Source organism: Chrysemys picta, chromosome 21 (genome assembly GCF_011386835.1).
Source record: "Chrysemys picta bellii isolate R12L10 chromosome 21, ASM1138683v2, whole genome shotgun sequence".
Taxonomy (NCBI): Eukaryota; Metazoa; Chordata; order Testudines; family Emydidae; genus Chrysemys; species Chrysemys picta.
In genome coordinates, this window is record NC_088811.1 from 22,972,422 (window position 1) to 22,997,628 (window position 25,207).

The 25,207-nt window shown below is 49.4% G+C and overlaps 1 protein-coding gene across 46 annotated transcripts in view; it reads left to right on the forward strand.

Annotated features, from left to right (window-relative positions):
* The window catches only part of EIF4G3 (eukaryotic translation initiation factor 4 gamma 3), a 408,790-nt gene that overhangs the window by 345,086 nt on the left and 38,497 nt on the right, over window positions 1-25,207 (forward strand). For all 46 annotated transcript variants that reach the window (XM_065574796.1, XM_065574797.1, XM_065574810.1 and 43 more), the window contains 4 exons: window positions 1,652-1,784; window positions 2,899-2,993; window positions 5,765-5,858; window positions 23,621-23,735. In XM_065574796.1, the coding sequence (XP_065430868.1) occupies window positions 1,652-1,784; window positions 2,899-2,993; window positions 5,765-5,858; window positions 23,621-23,735 (437 nt within the window). The remainder of the gene's footprint in view (window positions 1-1,651; window positions 1,785-2,898; window positions 2,994-5,764; window positions 5,859-23,620; window positions 23,736-25,207) is intronic.

The following is a 25,207-nucleotide window of genomic DNA, read 5'->3' on the forward strand; positions in this document are numbered from 1 at the left end:
TAACTGGTTCCAAACTTGTCTGAAAGTTAGTGAGGATGAGTCCAATCTAAACTAAAAATGTAAAAAAATCTAAAAATGTAGCCAGACTAAAGCTTAATACATAACCTGGGCTTTAACGCCATTACAGAGTATAATTGAGGTCATCTACACTAAAAATTGTAAACAGGTTGTACCCAGGTCAAGAAACAACCATGGTATATTTGGATCCCTGGTGTTTTGGGGTAGATGAATCTGTATAGTATGGGGTCTAGTGACAGCATCAATCGCCTAATTTTTTCTTGTGCATAAAGGTTCCACTTTTTTCCCAAAGAGTTCCCATTTGGCCCATATTAGATTCTTTTATAGTGTGGGGTAACATTTCTCAAAGCAAGTTATTCCAGCCCCTATTGATTCAGGACCAGGTAAACTGTCTCACATTAGTATATATTGAGTATTGGAATAACTGGCAAATCAGTTTTCCACAAAAACACAGCTATTACTGCTCTTTTGGATCAAGTTGGTATTCAGTTATGCTGCATAGGATAGAAAAGATAATGTTCTGAAGACTTTTATAGCACAAGTGGTTAAAGCAGCCTTGCATGTTATGTCAGTCATGTTCTTTTATGAAGGTGGATCCTTGTTACAAAAGCCAAATTCAATGATATATTCTTGCATTATATATACATTCTACTATTGTAAGTCTGAGGCTAGAAATGGGGTATGGGTTAGGTGACCCATCTCCACAGCATCTTTTTCACTGGTGGTCCTTCTAATCTAAAGATACATGTACTCTAAAGATACTAACAGTGACATATAGAGTACAGACACTGCACGCCCAGCTAACACAGATATAAATAGCAGTGTAGACAGTGAGGCACAGCTTATGTATGTATAGTAGAATAGAGTACCCTATATGACTGAAGCCCCAGGATATATACCCTACCTGGGCTAGCTACATGCCCAAGCATTGCCTCCCACATCTACAGTGTTATTTTTAGCAGTGCAGTGTCCTGCTGCCTCCCTGCTGCCACAGCCTTTCCCCACAAAGTGAAAGGCTGAGGCAGGGGAGAAAGACTCTGGCATCAGGAAAAGGCTCTGGTAGCTCTCCGCTGTCTTCTCCCTGAAAGAGCCTTTCCTCATCACAGTAAAAGGCTCTGGCAGTGGAGAGCTTCTTGAGCCTTTCACTGCAGCATGTAGCTACACATACTGGGCTTGTACTCTCCATGCTGCTGTAAATGTATGTAAGGGTATGTCTACTCTGCAATTAAAAACCCATGGCTGGTCTGTGCCAGCTGATTTGGGCTCACAGGGCTGTTTAATTGCAGTGTAGATGTTTGGGCTCAGGCTGGAGCCCAAGCACTAGGGGGACCCTGCGAGGTGAGAGGGTCCCAGAGTTTGGGCTTCATCCTGAGTCAGAATGTCTTCATCTCAGTTAAACAGCCCTGCAGCCTAAGGCTGCGAGCCCAAGTCAACTGGCACGGGCCAGCATTTGGGAGCTAATTGCAGAGTAAACATATCCTAAGAGCGAGAAGATTACTGAGAAGCTAGCTATTGAACTGTGTAAGCCACTTTTAAAACCTTACTCTCACCATGTCCATGATATCACATTTACTAGGCTTCTCTGTAAATGCCATAGAACTCATTTTAGATTCTTGTGTACTGCCTTATACAGTGCAACTGGGTATCCCGGAGAGCAGATCAAGGCCCCAAGACTATTGAGCAGATTCATAAAGAAGCAAAAATTGAAGAGCAAGAAGAGCAGAGAAAGGTCCAGCAACTCATGACCAAAGAGAAGAGAAGACCAGGTAAAGAACCACACAAATTAGCTCTCATTTCACTGTTCAAAATCATATCAAAAAGGCACAAATCTGTTAAGGAATTTCTGTCACGGACATGAATGAGATTGGAAGAGGCAGAAAATCTGAGGATACTTTCTCCAACATCCCTCTGCAATGTCAAGCACCATCCACCCTCCCAGAGAAGCTGGTTTCTCCTGCTAAAATGATCACTGGTGAAATTGCTAACATTGTTGACAAAGAGGGTCTCATGGAAATCTGGTTCTGTTGCCTGCTCTGCATTGACTTCCTATGTGTGTTTTTTTGGGGAAAATCCCTTAAGTTCCTAAATGCCTCAGTTTCCTTATTTGTAAAATTGTAATTACACCATATGGGTGGTTGATGCTTAAATGTTACATTTATGTGAAGCACTGCACTTCTCTAGGGAACAGGTGGGAGTTGTCTTACCAACTCTGAGAGGCCAATTAAGTAAGAGGAAAAAAAAAAAAAACTTTTGAAGTGTTAATCAAGATAGCCCAGTACAGACAGTTTGTTGTAAAATAGCCACCCGCAGGTCTGTCATTGGGAGAACACTTTAACCTGTCTGGTCATTCAATGACAGACCTGCGGGTAGCTATTTTACAACAGAAAAACTTCAAAAACAGACTTCAAGGAGAGACTGCTGAGCTGGAATTGATATGCAAACTAGATACAATCAATTTAGGATTGAATAAGGACTGGGAATGGCTGAGCCATTACAAACATTGAATCTATCTCCCCTTGTAAGTATTCTCACACTTCTTGTCAAACTGTCTGTACTGGGCTAGCTTGATTATCACTTCAAAAGGTTTTTTTTGTTTGTTTGTTTTTTTTCCTCTTACTTAATTGGCCTTTCAGAGTTGGTAAGACAACTCCCACCTGTTCATGCTCTCTGTATGTGTGTATATATATCTCCTCAATATATGTTCCATTCTATATGCATCCGAAGAAGTGGGCTGTAGCCCACGAAAGCTTATGCTCTAATAAATTTGTTAGTCTCTAAGGTGCCACAAGTACTCCTGTTCTTTTTGCGGATACAGACTACACGGCTGCTACTCTGAAACCAGTTTTAAGGAGGTTTTGATTGACTTTGTTGGTTTTGTAGGTGTCCAGAGGGTAGATGAAGGTGGATGGAACACTGTTCAGGGGACAAAGAATAGTCGTGTGCTTGATCCCACCAAATTCCTTAAAATCACCAAGGTAAGTATCAATGGACTGAGTCACTTAATGTTGACAAAGCTACTTGGATATTAGTTTGGGAAATTTTTGTTTGTTTAGATCTATGTAGGAGATGGTTTGGTGCTTATAGGTACAAAGAGGCACCAGTGCAGAACCTTGCCTTACTCTTTTTTCTAGGGTGTTTTAATTCATAAAATCTTTGGGGAGGCAGGTCTGAGCTGAATGTAAATAAAACATTGAGCAAATGTTATTGGTTCTGAATCTTCAAAGATTATTTGAACTAAGGAAAGACAACATAAGTACACATTTTTAAAGATTCATAATGATCCTTTTTTGATCCAAAATTTTCTTGAGTTGAAAAGAGAATGTGAATTCAGGTACTGTCTTTGGGGGGGGGGAGGGATAGCTCAGTGGTTTGAGCATTGGCCTGCTAAACCCAGGGTTGTGAGTTCAATCCTTGAGGGGGCCATCTGGGGCAAAATCAGTACTTGGTCCTGCTAGTGAAGGCAGGGGGCTGGACTTGATGACCTTTCAAGGTCCCTTCCAGTTCTAGGAGGTAGGATATCTCCATTTTATATATATATATATATATATATATATATATAAATTATTAACATAATACATCAAGCAGCTATCCCACAAGGCCTCTCAAATGCCTTGGAAGGCCTGCCTGTGGTTATCATGGAGGCAGAACTCAGGAAGATTCTTGGAGTTCAGTTTCTAGCCTCTGTAAGCAGAGGTGCCCCACCATACTCTCAGTACATAGAGTCCACAGTATTCTCTGTTTTGCCTCAGGCCTGATAGTAGGCTCCTTCTAGACTACAGTTTTCTGATAATTGGCTCTTGTATCTTTCTGTCTCTTGTCCAGACTTTTTTTTTCTGAACACCATCCTGTCCACTTCTGGATCTTCCAGAGAGAGGCCCAGGATGTCACCTTGTATTTCTGTACTTTCATGATTCTCATTCTGTTTTTTGGACTCCCCTCCTGCAAATACACACGGAAGAAGAGCAGGGCCAGCTCTAGGCACCAGCGTTCCAAGCATCTGCTTGGGGCGGCACTTTTCAAGGGGTGGCACCCCGCCCCTTTTTTTTTTTTTTTTTTTTTTTTTTGCTTGAGGTGGCAAAAAAACTGGAGCCGGCCCTGAAGAAGAGGGAAGGGACACCCTCTTCCTCAGAAGATAGCAGGTTTTCCATTTCATCCTCTCTTAATTGGCAATGCTTTAAAGAGCTGCCTGGTCAGGGAAGATTTAAGCACCAAGAGTGTTGGTGCAGGAGAGGTCTGAGCCCTGGTATCTGGTTTTCATTGCCAAGGAAACTGGCCATAACTCCCCCTACTGCCACTTCTTCTCCAGTGTTCCACTACCTCCTCTCTCCTCAACTGAACTACTCTTTGTGGAGGGGAGGGTTGCTTTCCCTCTACTTGCTGCTTATCATAGGTGACAGCACCAAGAGCTTTGAGGATCTGTGGTTTGAAATGAGCAATGAACACTCACTTTTTATTTGTAGATTTCTGGAAGCAGTCAGGAGACTCATATCGGCCTTTCAGCTTCCTATAAACTGTTATAAATTGGAATCTGATCCTGCAAATCTTGTCCCAACCATCATCTGATGAGTGGCTTTTTGTTATTCTTACCAGCAAAGTGAGATTTCTTGTGACAGTAATCTCAGACGCAGGGTCTGAGTGTATATATATAGAATCTTATCATAGAATATTAGGGTTAGAAGGGACCTCAGGAGGTCATCTAGTCCAACCTACTGATCAAAGATCCCTAAATGGCCCTCTCCCACTGAGCTATCCCTCGCCCCCTGCTTTGCTAGAGTTCTTTCTAGACAAAATGGTTCTGAGAACAGCTTTGGAATTTCTATCCAAAGAAAGAGAACTTGGTCCTTCGCATTATTAGGATGATTTCTTAATTTTTTTTTTCCCCCTAATCAGTGCCACCCTATTTTCCTTTAGTGCCTGAATGTTAAGAGGCCTATAAAGCAGGATCAGGACAGAATAAAATCTTTCTGCAGATCTTTATGGAGATTGTACAGCAGGCCTCCAAAGCCCTGTATAGTGAGGTGGACTTATTCTGCTAATATGCAAGCTTACAACTCAGATGAGAGAAGCTCTTCTACTGTGGTTAGTGTACATACCTCTATCTCCATGGCAGCTTCATGGGCAGAAAGAAACAGAGGCTGTTCCAAGGAGATCTGCAGTATCACAACCTGGTAGTCAATAAATTTGTTTGCTGATCATTACAAAACAGATTTCCTGTTCTTGTAAGACACTGCTTTTTTCCCTCCAGATCCTACAAATCTTTTCTTTTCATGCCTTTCTCTGTTCTGATCCTTGCTGCTTGCAAACTCCCAGCAATGCCAGGATTGGCAGATTTCATAGTGAGTGGAAACCATTTATTCATTACACACAAAATGGTCGTCTCTCACATGCTTAATGCATCAATCCTGTATTCCCTCTTCAAAAGATCTTAACAGTAGTTTTAATCTTATTGATAGGAAGTTCACAGATGTTTTACACTTACTCTTTGTGAGGGTTGCTTTCCCTTGGATGTTTTACACTTACGCTTTGGAAGCATCTATTTGGGGTGTGCTTAGACACCCCCTGCCTTTTAGAGGCTGAGGATTGATCTCCAAGAATCTACTAGAAATGTGCCTCTGTGCTAATAAGGGATCTTACCAGCTGTACCAGAATTAGTAAGTGCAGTTATGTGAAAAGATCCATTTACAGGTAAGGAGCAAATTTTTCCTATTTGTGAGTACTTGATCATCTGTGTTGATGTGTATTGCAGTCCACAATAGATGAGAAGATTCAGCTTGTGCCTAAAGCCCAGTTGGGCAGCTGGGGGAAGGGCAGCAGTGGTGGAGCAAAGGCCAGTGAGATTGGTAAGTTTTACCTCAGTTTATATGCTGTCCTTGATGTTGATCCTTGTAGTTGTAGTTTAGCTCCTTGTTGATCCATCACTGTGGTAATTTTGAACAAACCACTTAATGTGAAGTAAGAGGTATATATGCTGTGGCCATCTAAAATTAATGAATTCAGAGCTCAGGCCTAGATAATGTCCATTCTGTAAAGTTTGTGTAGTGAATGATCAAGAATACATTCCTTAAAGCAGAATGTGACATAACAGTTCTTCTTCGAGTGATTACTCATGTGTATTCCACAATAGGTGTGCGTGCTCGCCACGTGCACCGGTGCTGGAAGTTTTTCCCCTAGCAGTACCGGTAGGGGGGGAGCGCCCCCCGCAACCCTTGGAGTGGAGCCTGCCTGGAACAGTATAAGGGGAGCTGCACGCTCCCCCCACCCTCAGTTCCTTCTTGCCGCCAGTGAAGGTGCCTCAGAACTGCTTAGCTTCCGCCTTGCTGCAGCTTGTCCCCAGAACTGATGTGCAGTAGTACTTGTATGCAGTTTAGTTTTCAGTAAAGTTTCATTAGTTAGTGGGCCCGGGCCAGGGCATGCCCCGTGCCCCAGGATTTAAGTCGTGCAGCTCCTGTAGGCATTCTATGCCAATGAGTGACCCGCACACAGACTGTCTGCGCTGCTTGGGAGAAACCCATATCAGCGAAAGGTGCAAGATCTGCAAGTCATTCAAGCTTCGGACTGAAAAAGAAAGGGACATTAGACTCCAGGCCATCCTGATGGAGTCGGCGCTGGCCCCGACCCCAGCACGCCGCTCCGATCTGGTACCTGGCACCGTGGTGTCAGTATGTGGAGACCCTCCGGTACCTTCGACTAGTTGGCACTGCTCCCCTTCCACGGGGCATGTCAAGAGGACTGGAAAGACTCCCTCTTCGCAATGGCACCGAGGGAAATCTGGGACAGAGGCTAGGCACATGTCGGGTAGTCCTCGGTCCCCATCGGGCCCTATGCCTCCGACTCACACGGAGCGGAGTAGCCCAGCCCCTTCAGAACAGGCATCTCCGGATGTCGGGATGCCATCTACACCCGAAGCCCTCCAGGCAGCTAGGGACCTCATGTCCATGCCGGTGGCAGGAGCGCCGCCGATGTCGGTCCCACGCTCTGGAGGCAAGCCACCGCTGGGGTCGCCACCGGCCCAGTACCCTCAGTCGAGGGAATATTCTCGACACCGCTCACCACCCAGTGACTGTTCAGGGCTCAGTCTATGTGGATCACCCTCGACGCTGGCTAGACTGTCTGGATGGGTGCCATCCAATCGGGACTCCCAGCACCGCTCATCTTCACAGAGCAAGCACAGATGGGACCATGGTGGACGTTGCCGATGGTCCTCGTCTTGAAGGTAGTACCGCAGTCGGTCACGGCATGACCGTCAACGCCGTTCCCGCTTGGAATCCCACTCTAAGTCTCCACCAAGGCACCATAGCTCCGGGCATCGATTGCCGGCTCCTCGCCATTGCGGGTCCGCCCATTGAGACCGCTCGCGGAGCAGCCACTATCGTCGGTACCGTTCTCCCCCCTCGAGGTTGCGGTCCTGTTGTCAGCGTAGATCCTGGCACCGCTGCCACTTCCGATCCAGAGGCAGCAGCGTGTCGTATGCCAGCCCGACCTCTGCTCACAGTCTCCCATCTACAGGCCAAGCGAGCCAGCCTGATCGTCCGGCCCCGCCGGTGCCTCAGCAAGTGCAGTGGCACCGTGCGTTGTGGCCAGCCCAGTGGTACCAGTGGGCACCATGGCCTCCGGCGCAGCTCCCTGTGGGGACTCGCTCGGTGGCAGTGGCGTCGGAAGCACCATTGGCCTCCATCCCTACACCGCCGAGGAAAGAGTCAACGGAACCCACTTCCTTGGTACCGTGCCGGGAGTCCGACCAGATGGTGGATCCTCCAGTGCCAGCCGACACCCAAAGCACCGCACTAGCCTCCTCGCCCCATCCAGAGGAGCTTATTGTGGCCCCGCCCCCCTCCGTCCTGCAGGAGGACTACCAGGCCCATCAAGAATTACTAAAAAGGGGGCAGCGAGCCTCCATCTCCAGGCAGAGAAAATGGAGGAGCCCTCAGACTCCCTGTTCAATGTTCTGTCCCCCTCGGCACCGGGCAGGGTGGCCTTGCTGCTCCATGAAGGGGTGGCAAAATTTTCACGTGCCCTGTGGCAAACACCAGCCTCTTTGGCTCCCATCTGTAAGAAGGCGGAGCGCAAGTACTTTGTGCCCAGTAAGGGGCAAGAGTATTTGGATACCCACCCGGCGCCCAACTCCTTGGTGGTCGAGTCGGTCAACCACAGGGAGCGACAGGGGCAGCCAGCTCCGACCCCAAAGAACAAAGACTCTCGGAGGCTGGATGCTTTCAGGAGAAAAATGTAGTCGTCGTCAAGCTTCCAGTTGAGAGTAGCAAACCATCAGGCTCTCCTGGGTCGCTACGAGTTTAATCTCTGGGGATCCCTCCCCAAGTTCAAGGGCTCCCTCCAGGAGCGCGATAGAAAGGCGTTTAAGGCGCTTGTGGAGGATGGGGTAGCTGCCGCAAGGGCGTCCCTGCAGGCTGCTTCGGATGCAGCGGACACAGCCACACTGTCCATTGCCTCAGCGGTGTCCATGAGACAGGCGTCCTGGCTTCTGCTCTCTGGGCTTTCCAGCGAAGCGCAGTCGTCGATGCAGGATCTCCCTTTTGACGGGAAGGCGCTGTTCGCGGAGGAAACGGACACAAGGCTGCACGGCATGAAAGACTCCCGCACGACCCTCCAGACCCTGGGCCTCTATGTTCCTGCTCCGGCAAAACCCAAGTTCAAGCCACAGCAGGCTCCCGCCCAGGCTGCCCTCCTGAAATATGAGGCCGCCCATAAGAAGCAACGGGACTATAAAAAATGCCCGCAAAGACAATACCGGCCTGCCCCCCAGCCTGGGTCCTCTAAGGGCAAGCAGGTGGGTAAAAGGCGGTTTTGACGGGATGCTCGGGGGTACCCCGCCAGTTTTCAGCAGGGATCCCCCAATCAAGCTCCCTTTCTCCAATTGGTTATGTGCGTTCCTCCCAGAATGGTCACGGCTCACCTCGGACCATTGGGTCCTCAACACCATCTCCCGAGGTTACACCCTCCAGTTTATCTCCTACCTGCCCAACCACCCACCGCCCCCGTCCCTCTTGGGGCCCATCGCACCAGGGTCTGCTTGAGCAGGAGGTCGGGTGGCTCCTGGAACTAGGAGTGATAGAGGCAGTGCCCACGGAGTTCCTTGGCAAGTGGTATTACTCCCAGTATTTCCTTATCCCGACCCATGCTGGACCTGTGAGGTCTGAATCAGTACTTGTTAAAACTCAAGTTTCGCATGGTTTCTCTGGCCTCCATCATCCCCTCCCTGGATCCTGGGGATCGGTACGCGGCCCTCAATCTACAGGACGCGTACTTCCACATCCACGTATTCGAGGGGCACAGGCGCTTCCTCTGTTTTGTGGTGGGACAGAATTACTACCAATTCACGGTCCTCCCATTTGGTCTGTCCATTGCCCCCAGGGTCTTTACAAAGTGCATGTCGGTAGTAGCAGCCTACCTCGGGTGCCGGGAGGTCCAGATACTCCCCTATCTGGACAACTGGCTAGTCAAGGGCGCCTCCCGGTCGCAGATGAGGGATCATGTGGCACTCCTCCTGTCCACATGCACCACCCTGGGCCTGTTGGTAAACAACACCAAGTCCACATTAGTCCCGGTCCAGCGCATAGAGTTTATCGGGGTGCTCCTGGACGCGATGTCAGCCAGGGCCTCTCTCCCCACAGACAGGTTCAAGACCCTGAAAGGGCTCATCGACTCAATCGTAAGTTTCCCGGTGATGACAGCCAGGTCCTGCCTACAGCTGCTAGGTCACATGTCAGCGTGCACGTATGTGGTCCGCCATGCCAGGCTTAGGATGAGGCCTCTCCAGCTCTGGCTGGCCTCGCAATTCTCCCAAGCCACGGACAGGTTGGACAAGGTCCTCACCGTGCCAAACTCGGTTACCGCCTCCCTACGGTGGTGGTCCACACCGAGCAACATGCTCGAAGGGGTCCCATTCAGGGACAGGGGCCCGTCCATGGAGCTGGTGTCCGATGCATTGGACCTGGACTGGGGAGCCCATGTGGGAAATTTTCAGACCCAAGGCCTGTGGTCTCCGCAAGAGCTAACCCTTCACATAAACATCAAGGAACTCAGGGCGGTGCGGCTGGCATGTACGGCCTTCCTCTTGCACCTGAAGGGCAAGGGTTCTCATGGACAACACGGCCTCGATGTTCTATATCAACAGGCAAGGCGGGGCTTGATCCTCCACCCTCTTCCACGAAGCCCTCAGTCTGTGGGACTTCTGTATAGTCCACGACATCCACCTAAAAGCCTTTCAACTACCGGGTGCCCAGAACGTGAGGGCGGATCGCTTGAGCAGGGATTTTTCCTCTCAGCTTGAGTGGTCCCTACACCGGAAGTGGCCCTCCGGCTTTTCCGGAGGTGGGAAACTCCCCAGGTAGACCTATTCGTGACCCGAAAGAACTGACGATGTCCCCAGTTCTGCTCCGGGGGGGCGTGGGGAGGGGCGCTATCTCTGATGCCTTTGTCCTGCCCTGGTCTGGCCAACTCCTATACACATTCCCCCCCGTTCCCGCTGATCATCAGGGTCCTAGAGAAAATAAAGACGGACAAGGCCAGGGTCCTCCTCATTGCCCCGGGACCCCCTGTAGCCTGGCGGTGGCTCTGCCGTGGCCGTTGCCACTCCGCCCAGACCTGCTCTCTCAGGACCGGAGCCGTCTCCTCCACCCCAACTATTGGAACGGCCTTCCGAGGGAAATATTGGAATATTGGAACGGCCTTCCGAGGGAAACGGTGGGGGCGAGGGACCTGTCTGGTTTTAAGATGAAGTTAGATAAGTTTATGGAGGGAATGGTTTAATGGTAAAACATAGTAGTCAAGGAAAACCAAGCAATGGTAGGTAAATAGTATAATGGCTAACAGGGGTCAGGATGGAGACTCTTGCCTATATGCTCGGGGTCTTACTGATCGCCATATTTGGGGTCGGGAAGGAATTTTCCTCCAGGGCAGATTGGCTGAGCCTCTGGAGGTTTTTCGCCTTCCTCCGCAGCATGGGGCAGGGATCTCTAGCAGGAGGGTCTCTGCCGATTGAAGTCACTAATAACAGGATTGGGGACTTCAGCAGCAGAGTCCAGGGAAGGGGTGGGGACGGTTTTGTGGCCTGCGGCATGCAGGGGGTCAGACCAGATGATCATAATGGTCCCTTCTGACCTTAAAGTCTATGAGTCTATGAACTTGGCAGCTCTTCACCTCACGACGTGGCTGCTCAGTGGCTAGGTGGCGAGGAGAGGACATGTTCAGCTCCGGTCCAGCGCATCCTTCTTGAGAGTAGGCGGCCCTCCACTCGCCGCTCCTACATGGCAAAGTGGTTTCGTTTTGCTAGGTGGGCGACGGACCAAGGTGTATCCCCAACTGCTGCCCCGATCACCTCCTCTGCCTTAGGGCCCAGGGCCTGGCGCCCTTGTCGGTCAGGGTGCATCTGCCAGCCATATTGGTTTTCCATCCCCCGGTGCAAGGGCACACGGTGTTCTCCCATGCTATGACCGGCCGGTTCCTTATAGGTTTGGACCGGCTTTAACTGTATTCTAAGCCCCTGGTCCCGCAGTGGGACCTGAATCTGGTGCTGGCCCGGCTTACGGGGCCCCCATTTGAGCCGCTGGTCACGTGTTCCCGGTCTCACCTCTCATGGAAGTTGACCTTCCTGGTCGCTATCACATCGGCCAGGCGGGTCTCAGAGCTCAGGGCCCTGACCTCCAAGCCGCTGTATACTGTGTTTCATAAGTACACGGTCCAGCTCCGCCCACATCCTGGTTCCTCCCAAAGGTCATCTCCGCCTACCACATGGATCAGGACATTTTTCTACCAGTCCTTTGCCCTAAACCTCATGTGACTAATGAGGAACGCTACCTCCACACGCTCGATGTGAGGCGGGCTCTGGCTTTCTACCTTGAGCGAACCAAGCCGTTCACAAAGTCCTCCCAGCTATTTGTCACCTCAGCTGAGCGCGCGGGAGGCCAGCCGATTTCCACTCAGCGGCTGTCCAACTGGATCACTTCGTGCATCCGCTCCTGTTATGAGCTGGCGGGTGTTCCCCTGCCGCCTATTGTTAGGGCACACTCGACGTGGGCGCAGGCCTCATCGACTGCCTTTATGGCCCACGTCCCCATTCAGGACATTTGTAGGGCTGCCACGTGGTCTTTGGTTCATATGTTCACCTCTCACTATGCGATAGGTTCGGCAAGGCAGTACTCCGTCCCGAGAACTTGTGAACTCCTACCCATCTCCAGCAGATACAGCTTGGAATCACCTACTGTGGAATACACATGAGCAATCACTTGAAGAAGAAAAGACAGTTACCTTTTCTGTAACTGGTGTTCTTCAAGAAGTGTTGCTCATGTCTATTCCACATCCCACCCACCTTCCCCGCTGCCGGAGTTTTCTGGCAAGAAGGAACGGAAGGTGGGGGGAGCACGCAGCTCCCTTTACACCGCGCCAGGCAGGCGCCACTCCAGGGGTCGTGGGGGGCACTCCCCCCCCTACGGGTACTGTTAGGGGGAAAACTTGCGGCACCGGAGCACGTGGCGAGCATGCACACCTACTGTGGAATTAACATGAGCAACACATCTTGAAGAACACCAGTTACGGAAAAAGTAACTGTCTTTTGCATAATAGTAACACGTAGTAAGGGCATCAGCTATTTGCAGGCTGATTTTCCCACCCAACTTCTTTTTCATGAGAGGAGTCCCTTAATTCATAAGAAAATATAATGTCAGGCTAGACCATGTGGTTCCTGGCACTGGTACCTGGATCCGTTAAGACTCTTCCTTTTCTGTTTGGAGACTTTCATTTGAATTGTTTTCAAGACTTGAAGAGAAAATCTTGTGGTTTTGCCTTTTTGTGGGAGCCATCAGCCTAAAAACTAATTAAAGTCTTCAGCAAGTTCAAAAACCTTAACAAATGAATGAATTCTTCAGGCCAATTATTAATTAGAAAAGAGTCTGTTTTATTATTAGTGATGGATTGATTTCTGCTGCACTGACCATATGTGCCAAAGTGTTTTATATTTATAAAACAAATAATAAAGAAATACAATTACACAACAGATTAGGAACAAATTCAGTTCCCAAAATAGATCTCTCTAATAGAGTTTTAAAACTTCCTGAAGAGTCTGGAGCACAAATAATCTGGAGTAAAAGTTTTCACTAAATTATAGCATGTGCAGCAAGACTAGGGCTCTGTTGCAGCTAGACAGTTTGCAGGTAATCTGTTGTCACAGAAGCTGGGTGGCTCAAAGTGACATGCTGTGCTCATTAAACCTGAGCTACAGCAATGTTAGGGTTACCATATGTCCGGTTTTTCCCGGAAATGTCCGGCTTTTCGGCAATCAAACCCCCGTCCGGGGGGAATTGCCAAAAAGCCGAACATGTCCAGGAAAATGCCGGCCGGGCACTTCCCCTCCCGCGGCAGCTCTGCTCCTCCCCTGACTCTTCGGCTCTGTTTAAGAGCCGAGCTGCCCGAGCGCTATGGGCTTCAGGCAGCCCCCTTGCCTCCGGACCCCAGCTGCCTGCGGGGCACTTCCCCTCCCGGGCTCCGGCGGCGCAGGGTCCGGAGGCATGGGGGCTGCCCGAAGCCGGTAGCGCTCGGGCAGCTCGGCTCTTAAACAGAGCCGAAGAGTCAGAGGAGGAGCAGAGCCTCCGGCCGCGGCGGCGGCTCTGCTCCTCCCCGACTCTTCGGCTCTGTTTAAGAGCCGAGCGCTACGGGCTTTGGGCAGCCCCCATACCTCCGGACCCTGCGCCGCCGGAGCCCGGGAGGGGAAGTGCCCGGCCGGGGGCGCAGGGTCCGGAGGCATGGGGGCTGCCCGAAGCCCGAGCGCAACCGGCTTCACGGTTTGCCGGGCAGCCTCCAGACCCTGTGCTTCCCCTCCCGGGCTCCAGCTGCGCTGGGGAAGCGCCGGCCGGGCGCAGGGTCTGGGGGCTGCCCAGCAAACCGTGAAGCCGGTAGCGCTCGGGCAGCCCTTTTCGCATGGCTGGGAGTGGGAGGGAGGAGGAGGTGGAGTTAGGGCGGGGTTGGGGTGGGGCAATGGGCGGGGCCAGGGCCCCGTGGAGGGTCCTCTTTTTTAATTTGTTAAAGATGGTAACCCTAAGCAATATACTATCAGTCTGAGTCCTGGCCCTGGCAGTTTTCAGAGAATATGTATTGTGTATGTTGCTTGCATTCTGCAGGGGTTCTTTTTGGAAGTTTTGCTCCGAGATCAAAATTTCTGTTTTAAAACCAATATTTTAAATTGCTTTAAAATACACAAAAGGACTTCGATTTTTACTTTATAGGTGTTATCAAGATAATTACCATTAATTAAATAGGGGGAAGATGAAAAAATCATTTGTGGTATGTCTACACTGCAATGTAAGGCCAGGGCTAGTAGAACTCAAGTTAGCAGACCGTGGGTTTATTAGTGTAGGCCCTGAAGCCCTAGGTTCTTTTATAAACCCAGATTAGGAATTGTTGAACCCTGGGTCTCAACCTGGGGCTCCAGTATCTACACTATATTGTGTGGACCCCAGTTCAACAACCCATATTTCAAACTTCCTAGCACCCTCCCAAAATGTGGCCACTCTAGTGTTTTGTTCATGGTGCAGTGTGGGAAAACTTGACTGTCCACCAAACTTGACTGTCCAGAGGACAAAGAAAGTTGGCCTAAGGGATTGTGGGATAATTTTGATGGACTCCCAGAGCACGAGTCCACTGGGGCTGTGTCTACACAGCAGACCAATAGGGCTTGAACCCTGGGTCCTGGCTTGACTCAGGCTTGGACCCTCCACCCCTGGGTCCCTGGGTCTGAGCCATGGATTAGTACAATTTGTGTGTGGACGGAAAGGGGTTAGGCTTGAGCCTGAATTCAAACCTTGAGCTTACATTGCAGTGTAGATGTACCCTTGGTCAAATTACACAGCTCCCTTAAAATGAGCTGCTCATAGTATTTTCAGATTCTTCCAACTTTTTTAATGCAGAGCTTGGGAATATGAAGGGTCGGAGCAGTAAGGGGAAATGTGGGGGATGTTGGAGCAGTGCAGAGGGAGAGGGGTTGGGAGGATGTAGGAGGGAAGCTATGCACCTTTTCCAACCTTTTCCCCTTGGGGTTGTGCTCTGGCACAGCTATCAAGAGGCCAAAACACTCCTATACAACAATTTATTAGAGTAAGGGATCATTCAAATGCTGTGTTTTTGAAAACCCAGTTTGATGACTAGGACTTGGACAAAGAACTGGGTTTCTAAAAAAGTAGTTAGCGAATAAAGGGATTGTCCTCAAAGGGACCTTTGTTCTCTGGGAGATTAGAAGAATTTACAGAGCAGAACCTTAAGGAAGGAAAGTTAGGCACATTCCCTTCCCAGGACATGAGGACTGGAGGAAGGGAAGTAGAGCCATCTGTGCCTAACTCCGATCTCCCACAATTCAATCCTGTGGCTACTCCACCAGGCTGCTCTTCCTTGCACTGCTCCCTGATCAGGGAAAGGAAACCAGAACTCTACTCCGTCCCCATGCTGCCTGCAGCAGTAGGGATAGGAATACCAGGCTCACCCTTACCCTGATGCTGATGCTTCTAGGAAAATAGGGGAGGTCGGAACAGTGCAGTAGAGTGTGAGGAGGAAAAAAGAGGATCAGAGCTGTGCAGTAGGAGATACAGAGTTGGGGCTTTGTCCCCCAAACCTCACCACATCCATACCCGCTATTTCTGTCCCCTGTCAAAACAAGCCCTCTCCGTGCTGAGACCAGATGGGGAGCTGGGGATTAATATGTGCAGTGCATTGCACAGGTGCACGGTGCTGAGATGGGGTAGAAAGCTGAGAAAGGGCTTCCTTGGAGTATGGCACAGGCCCACAGGATGAGAACATTTTTTTGGGCCACTTCACACCTCTGAGCCTCCTTTTCTGCAAATGGATCTGTAGAACCCCATCCCATATACCCATACTTGGGGTGGGGACTTCATATCTACACTCTCCTTCACCTTCTGACCTCCAGCTGGTACAGGTAGTCCTCAAAGCCCCATCACCTCTCCATGACCCCTCCATGCTTACAAGTAGAGAGGCAAAGAGTGTGGAATGTGTGTGTGTGAGAGAGGGAATGTTGGAAGAGTTAGAGCTGGGGTGTAGGAGTCTTGAGTAGGTGGGGGAAGTATGAGCAGTGAGGGAGAATGTGTGGAGTGCTGGAGCAGTGCAGGGAAGGGTGGGGTATAGAGATGGGCATCAGAGCTGTGCTGTGGGAGATATTGGGGCATTTTAGCTCTGTCCCCTAAAAATTCCCCATATCCATGCTCCCTCATGTCTGTCCCCTTCTTCAGGAAATGTCCCTACTGACTCCATGCTAGTCCTTGCACTGTTCCTGCAGTAGCTCCTCCAGCTGCAGGTCCCATACCAATGCCCTTCTCTCCATATGGATGTGGGCTGAGGCAGGGAAACTAGGCTGTGCTGGAAGGGCAGAGATGGGAGATGAGATGATGCAGGGGCTAGCATACATCCAGTGCATTCTATGGCTGGGATAATCATTGCCAAGTAACCATGAGTAGTAGAGTGGGAGGGCTGGGCTATGGTAAATGGGGATGCAGAAAAATTCAGTGCCCAGAAACACAGAGTTAAGGTTGCTCAGTGATGCCTCTTGCCATTCAAGAATGTAGAGCAGAGGTGGGCAAACTACGGCCCGCAGGACCGTTCTGCCCAGCTCCTGAGCTCCTGGCCCGGGAGGCTAGCCCCCAGCCCCTCCCCCGCATCCTCAGCTCACTGTGGTGCATGCGCCATGCTCTGGGCAGTGGGGCTGCGAGCTCCTGGGGTAGCGCAGCTGCAGAGCCTGGCCTGACTCGGTGCTCTGTGCTGCGCGGTGCGCAGCTGGCTCCAGCCGGGCAGCGCAGCTGCCTGTCCTGGTGCAGCCGAGCCGCCAGCCACCAGTGCTCCAGGCAGCGCAGTAAGGAGACAGGGAACGGTGGAGAGGGGTTGGATAGAGGGCAGGGGGGTGGTCAGGGGCCAGGGGGGTGGATAGGGGTGGGGACGGTCAGAGGGTGGGGAACAGGGGGGTTGAATGGGGGTGGGGGTTCCGGGGGCGGTCAGGGAGAAGGGGTGGTTGGATGGGGCAGGGGTCCGGGGGAGGCCATTGGAGGGGGGAGAAACGGGGGGGTCAGATAGGGGGCAGGGGCTGGGCCACACCTGGCTGTTTGGGGAGGCACAGTCTCCGCTAACCGGCCCTCCATACAATTTCTGAAACCCGATGCGGCCCTCAGGCAAAAAAAGTTTGTCTGCGCCTGATGTAGAGAGTGGCTGAACTTAGACGTCTGAAAACCAGGAAATACAGGATTATATATTTGCCACTCCTGTGACACAGCCTTAACTCTCCTCTCTTCGACCAATGCCCCAACACACACACTAACATAATAACACACGTACTAATACTCTATTCTGGCAGATGCTACAAAACATTCTGGGAATGCTGCAGATGAGCATTGCAGGACAAAGTCTAATACCTTCCTTTGCTGAGGTAAAACTCGGGTTTAAGTTAGGCATAGCAAATAGGAGCTACATACACCAGTCTATACTCAAACACTGAGCTTTCTGAGACATTGCTTTCATTTACCTCTCACTAAGCCTTGAGACTAGAGTCATGTATGCCACCAACTCCCCATTAGAAGACCCCTGTGAAGTGCTACTGAAACAAACTACAGAAGTTGGCAGATCCTTGGTGGTAAACATGCACCTCTCCTGCTAACTTGCAGCACAGCTGCACCTAATGCAGTGAATACAGCTGGAGTGCATGCAGGTAAATGTTGTAATTCAAATCTGTGGTACACAACACAATAATTGGCATGTTTTCTTAGTCCTTCGTGGCTATTACATATGCCACCAACATTACTGAACTATCCTCGGTGACTATTGACAGCTCCAGGTTGCTCTGTGAGGTAGCATGAACCTTATCTTTGTAATTCCTGGTTTTCAGAGGTTTAAGTTTAGCCACTCTCCACATTCTTGAGGGACAAGGTACCACTGGGAAACCTTAACTCTGCAGTAACAAAATTTTTGGACTAAATAGCCAAATAGATACTGCGGTATCTGAGCAAAGATTCAGGCTGTGTAAAATGTAAATGCAAGAGAAAAGAGCAGCATGGATAAGTCTAAAAGAGAATGCAAAGTATGAATTGGAGTATACCTTTGTACTTAAGTCTGCCAACAGTTTGGAGTGGACATTCTTAAAATTGTACGGATTCACTGCAAGTGTTAAACAAGATTGTCAGTTTCTTCTTTGAGTGATGGTCCCGGTTGTATTTCATTGAGGGTTATACACATGCACCATGCATCCAGAGCCAGAGAATTTGAAAGTAGTAGTGTCTGTTGGTCCACACATGTGCCCTTGCTCTACCTCATGGTTTCGTCCGAGGCAATAAAGAGCAAAGTGGACTGACCACGCCCTCAATTTCTTCTTAACGCTGCATGGTCTGGGTCAGAGCTTCTACTCCCCACTCATCTCTCTGTGACGCACTTTAAAAAAACACTTTTTAGTATTGTACATAGTTAATTTTTTGTAGTTTTAATAGTAGTAGTAGTTTAAGATTTTAAGGACTTGGGGATGCCATTTTTACCATTCTCCCCCACCCGCACCCCCACCACCACCTACACCCACTCCAGAATCCATATCTGGCTCCTGGATTATGCTGAAGATGCTGGGGTTCAAGCTATGTGTATCCTGCCCATGCTCTTTCTCGGACAGCAAGGAGCACCAACACTGCATTTACTGTTTGGGAGAAGCCCACATTTCATCCTTCCCAAGCCATATCCAGAAAGGCCGAGCTCTCTGGCTTCAAAAGCACCTCATCGAGGTCACCATGAGGCCACAGTCAAACCCAGGCTGGGGAACCTCCCCTGTATGCCAGCCTGAGAAATCCAGGAGCTCGCCTCCTACCACGGAGACTCAGGCCAGTACTGCCAGTACCAGTATTACGTACCCTTGCCAGAGCTTGGTTGTGAGGCACAGAAGCATGCACATAAGCATGGCAGTATGTCTTTCTTGGGCCTGGAGGAAGACTATGTACTTTCCACAAGTTCCAGCCATGGAGAAGCGGTTCATTCCAAGGCTCACAAACAAAAGAAGTCGCACAGACTGCTGAATCCGCCAGTAGTTCTTCGAGTGGTTGCTCATGTTGATTCCATGCTAGGTGTGTGCGCGCCCATGTGCATGGCTGCCAGAGATTTTTGTGTCAGCGGTATCCGTATGGCCGGCTCTGGTGCTCCCTGGAGCTCCGCTCTCATGCACAGGTATATTAGGCGCCATCGGCCCTGCACCCTCTCAATTCCTTCTTACCACCTGTGACGGTCTCTGGAATACCTCTTCTTTGCATCTCGCAAAGTTCTTCAAGAGTTTTTGCTGTGTTTTCTGTTTACATAGTTGTTATATAGTGTTTTAAGTAGTTAGTACATTAGTTTAGTTAGTGGTCCCCTCAGGGACTTGTCCCTGGGACAGGGCATGCTCCAGTCCTCTGGTTTCAAGCTGTGCAGTTTGCCACAAACACATGCAAATCAGCGATCCGCACACTAGCGGCAAACAGCATGAACGTGGCCGATCTCCATCCCAGAAAAAGTCCAGGAAAGTTGCAATGGGCACAGGACCCGTGATGGGCCACCCATCTGCACCGGGACTGCAGGGTGCACCCTCTCTGGCCAGGGCTCCAAGTCCAATACGAGAGCCTCCTCCTACTCCTGGGAGTTGTAAGAGCCCCAGAAACCTCACGGTGCCATCGATTCCAGAGGCCTTTCAAATGGCCAAAGACTTAAAGGCCCTACCAGTACCACCCTCACCATGAGAGACAGAACCATAAAAGGTCCCTCCTCCTAAGGGCAAACCACAGATGGGGCCTCCCCAGTGGCTAATTCGGGGTCGTCACTCACCAGAGCCTCACCAGTCTTCGAGTCCGGTCTCTGGTTCCACACCCATGGTCATCTGTGTGGAGTTCATGGTCTCCGGTAGCACATTCCGGTTTCCGGCTCCAAGGGATAGATGCAGTACCCCCCGAAGCCAGTCATGGTCATCACAGTATCGAGGGACCTCTTCATGACACTGTTCGGCATCACAGCACCGAGCCCCGGCAACCCGCTCCCAATCCCCACTGCCTCTGCCCCTATCCCGGCACACCTCACTGGTGACTAGACTCTGGTCACTGCGACAGCAACAAGACTCGGCTCCTCGGCACCAATGTCCAGTTTTGGGCCCCACACTACAAGAAGGATGTGGAAAAATTGGAAAGAGTCCAGCAGAGGGCAACAAAAATTATTAGGAGGCTGGAGTAAATGACTTATGAGGAGAGGCTGAGGGAACTGGGATTATTTAGTCTGCAGAAGAGTAGAATGAGGGGGGATTTGATAGCTGCTTTCAACTACCTGAAAGGGGGTTCCAAAGAGGATGGATCTAGACTGTTCTCAGTGGTAGCAGATGACAGAACAAGGAGTAATGGTCTCAAGTTGTAGTGGGGGAGGTTTACGTTGGATATTAGGAAAAACTTTTTCACTAGGAGGGTGTGAAGCACTGGAATGGGCTACCTAGGGAGGTGATGGAATCTCCTTCCTTAGAGGTTTTTAAGGTCAGGCTTGACAAAGCCCTGGCTGGGATGATTTAGTTGGGGATTGGTCCTGCTTTGAGCAGGAGGTTGGTCTAGATGACCTCAGGAGATCCCTTCCAACCCTGATATTCTATGATTCTATGAATCTCACTCCCCTCAATGCCATAGCTGAGAGCAGGAGGCACCGGCGCACCATTGGTCCCAAAGGGAGTGCTCCTCGGACTCGGAAGAGGATTTCAAGGTCCAGCCCAGGGACACCATTCGGCCCCGGTGCCAGGCTGCCGTACCGGCCCGCTGGCGGGTGTCTGGCTGCAGGGTCTATGGCCTATGAATTGGCCTTATTGTAATCCTTGGCGGTAAAGACACTCCAGACCTTTTAGGAACCTGACTGTCATGTCGTGGGAGAAGACTGATCTACCTTGAACAGGAGAGTGGAAGGCTGAGATGGCTGCCAGGTGGACTTTAATTGATGAGAGGGCCAAACAGTATCCTCGCCTTAGAGATGGACTCTTTTCTTCAAATGGTAGCAGTAGAACCCATTCCAATTACTTACCAGGCCATAGGATTCTATTTCACATATTTCCTTGTACGCAAGATGAAAGGTGGATGGAGACCAATCTTGAACCAGTGTCATCGTCTCAATTGGTTCATTCACAAGCCCAAGTTTTGTATGGTCACCATCTTCCCCAGACTCATCAGCCCTCTAAAAAGGCATTTTGTTGAATTGCTCGAGAGCTGTCAACCAGTTGTTTTTGTACCACCTTCACCCCCGTTTGGCAGTCACCTAGCCCATTTCCTTCCATGATGGCAGATTTAACAGATTGAACAGATTGATTCTGGACATTATTTCTACTGGCTTATACCATCAAGTTCCAGTCAACCCCACCTCTCAAACTCCCTTCCCTTTTCAGGGACACCTCATGAGAGAACTCTCAAAACAGGGAAAAAACTCATTGATCCAGCTAGGAGCCATTGAGCCTATACCTTTCAAATACAGTGGAAAGAATTTTTTCTCCAGGTACTTCTTGTTTCTAAAGAAGATGGGGTTGGAGGCCAATCCTGGACTTCAGACAGTTGAACATCTTCATCCATAATATAAGATTCAGGAAGGTTATGTTGGCTGCCATAATCTCATTGCTCAATGAACATGACTGGTTTGCCGCTCTCAGGCTAATGTTTCCACTCCAATATTCACCCAACCCTCAGGATATTTCTGCACTTTATGATAGGCATGTCCCACTTACAGTTCAAAGTATTTACTTCCCTTTGGGCTATCAGATGCACCAAGGATATTAACAAAATCCATAGAAGTGGTAAGAACCCACTTATCTATTACATATTTCCCTACCTAGTTGACTGGCTTCTCAAGGATCGGTCCTACCAAGAAGTACAGATGGCAGTGACCTGAACTTGTGCCAGTCCTTGGAATTTCAGATAAATCCAGGAAAGTCCACTTTAACACCTACATGGACTATAGAATGTATTGGAGCAGCCCTGGATTCAATCATGACCAAAATATACTGATCACAGGACAGGTTTCTACCTTTGAGGGCAGGTGGCAATGTGCATTATGTGACCCCATTCACCAGGTGGCACCTGCCAAGTCTTCAGACTTGGTTAAAATCAGCCTATATTTCGAATAAGGACTCCTTCGAAAAGAAGGTCTCCCCACTTCCAGTTCGAGCCTGTCTCACCTAGTGGGAAAAGAGGAACAACATGTGTAGGGATCCCTTTTGCTCACTCTCCTTCCACAATGACACTCAGTCCTGATGCATCTCTCCTGACTTGGGGAGTACACCTGGATGACCACATAGCCCAAGGCTCATGGACCCCACAAGAGTCCACATTTCACATTAACCTGCTATAGCAGGTTTGTCTGCGAGGTTTGTCCTATCCATCAGCTGTTCCACTGGAGTATGTATCAGGTCAGACAGCATGTCCACTGTTTATTATGTAAACAAGCAAGGTGGAGCAAGGTCCACACCACTATCCACGGAAGTGGTACAGCTATGAAACTGATGCACCCAGCTCAGCATCACTCTCTCCACAGTACATCTTCTAGGAGTTACGAATTCCCTGGCAGATAGGCTCAGCCTCTTTGACGCCCAAGACAAGAAATGCCAAGTTTATTGCTTTTGCAACAGCCACAGTCTGGACTCCACACAGGTTGCCTTCCTATTCCCATGGTCAGAACCATTAATGTATGCCTTCCCTCCCATTCCCCTCAGACCATGTGTTCTCCAGAAAATACAGAGTGATGGTAATTCTAATAGCACCATGGTAGCTGGTGGCCCCATCTGTTTCGGTTTACTGCAGTGACCCTGCAGATGACCACCTACAGATGCATTCACCTGCAATCATTTACCACATTACTCTCTCAAAATTGGGGACAACACCAACTCACAGCCTGGGTTTTGGTAGGGCAACAGGCTCAGAGTGAACTTGCTCAAAAGAGGTGCAATCCATCTTGCTTAATAGTATTCTTTCTGTGTTTACTGCTTTGCAGTTGCATGGGCAGAAGGCAGCAGGACAAGGAAGATTACTTACATTATAGTAACTTGAGTTCTTTAAGATGTATAGTCCCTTTGAGTATTCACTGTGGGTGAATATATATATATATATTCTGTCTGAATAGGCTCAGGTGCATTTAATTATCACCCAGCTGATAGTGCCTCCTTGATCTGCCTCTGAACTCTGGCTGAGAATTAACCCCCAAAACTCTTAGCAGTTCTCTGGTTTTCCCAAGTTTCCATCCAGGAATGCTAATGGAGTGGAATGCAAGATACATCCTATGGATCCCAATAGATCCGTGCACCCCACCTTATCCAGTAAATAAAGCATTGTGATAATCCAGCCAAGAAAGAGAATCAGGCATGCATTCAATGTTAGGAGTCAGAAAAAATCATTAAGTTAGGAATGAGCCCTGCATGCCATGATAATAATGAGAAGCAAGAATAAAATGGAGTCAAGCCAGCCCTTTTCCACAGGTTTTCCATATTATCAACTCTGGAGTAATGGAAGATTGTTTAAATTATTTTGTGGCACTGTGTCCTTAATAATCCAATGTTATCACTGTTCCCTACATCTTCTTTTGCAATCTTTTGCAGAGTCCTTACGACCAAGTGCCACTAGTTTGAACAGATTTTCTGCACTGCAGCTCCCAGTGTCGTCTGTGTCTTCTTCTGTATCTTCAGAGTTAGACTCTCGCAGGGCCTTAACTAGGTAAGATTCAATCAGCCAATAGTATTTGTCATTCCAATATTTATGCATCCTAACATTTATTTGCTACTTTTATTGCCACCGCACATAGAGAAAAGGTGGTCATTGAGCTGTCTCTCAGTGATGCCCAGATCTTTTTTCCTGAGTGGTTAAAATTAATTTAGAACCATCTATATGTATCATTTGTTCCAAAGGTCACACTTTATGTTAAGGGTGCATTTATAAATACAGGAAAAGCTGTGTTCTCCAGCATTTTACAAACCGGAAAGCTCTATAAACCAGCATTTCGAGACTCAGTGCGGGACACGGGCTCTGGGAGGGAGTTTTGGTGTGGGAGGGGACTCGGGGTTGGGGTATAGGAGGGGTTTCGGGGTGCCAGATCCTGGTGGCACTCACCTTGGGCGGCTCCCCGCAAGCAGTGACATATCTGGAGAGGCATGGCCAAGCAGCTCTGCATGCTACTTCAGCCCACAGGCACCGCCCCCGCAGCTCCCATTGGCCGCAGTCAGTGCTCCTAAGCGGAGGAATGGCCACAGGGGCTCCGTGCGTTGCCCCTGCCCGAGCACTGGTTCTGCAGCTCCCATTGGCTGGGGACTGTGGCCAATGGGAGCTGAGGGGGTGGTGCCGGCTGGCAGAGGCAGCGTGCAGAGCCACCTGGCCACGCCTCCGCCTAGGAGCATTGATCTTGGCCAATCAGAGCTGTGGGGGTGGTGCCTGCAGGCGGAGGCAGCACGCAGAGCTGCCTGGCCATGCCTCTCCAGACATGTCGCCACTTGTGGGGAGCCGCCCGAGGTGAGTGCTGCCCAGATCCGGCACCCTGAAACCCCTCCCACATCCCAACCCTTAGCCCCCTCTTGTACTCGAACTTCCTCCCTCTTAGTTAACCAGAATTTTTGACTTACTGGCATCCCTCATCCCCCAATATGCCGGTTAACAAAGCTTTTACAATAGTTTATGTAGGGTTAATAGATTATTAAAATAGGTTTTTTAAATGGTTAATATTTGTAGAAGGTTATAGAAGGTGTCTGTAGGTTGCTTATGTATGGCACTTTCTACCATTATGTTTATAACTAGCTATAAAACATACTGCTCATATCTGTAACGTGCATATAGCATTTATTAATTATTTATTAACTTGTTATAAACCGTTTACCTTAATGTACCCTTAATGTAAAGTTGACCAATTATTCATTCCACTGTGTGTAACTTCGCATTTGTCAACAATGAATTTCATCTGCCATCAGGCTGTCCATTCACCTAAGTCCCTCTGAAGTTCCCCACAGTCTTCTCTAATCTTGACTGTCGTAAATAATTTTGTTTGATCTGGGATTTTTCCACATCAATATAATCTTCCTTTTTCCAAATAATTAATAAAAATGTTAACATAATTCTTAGGACTTATCCGTGAGAAATCCCAGTGATAGCATTTTGCTATTTTGAAATTATATTTCAATATATCTATAGGTAAAGAATAT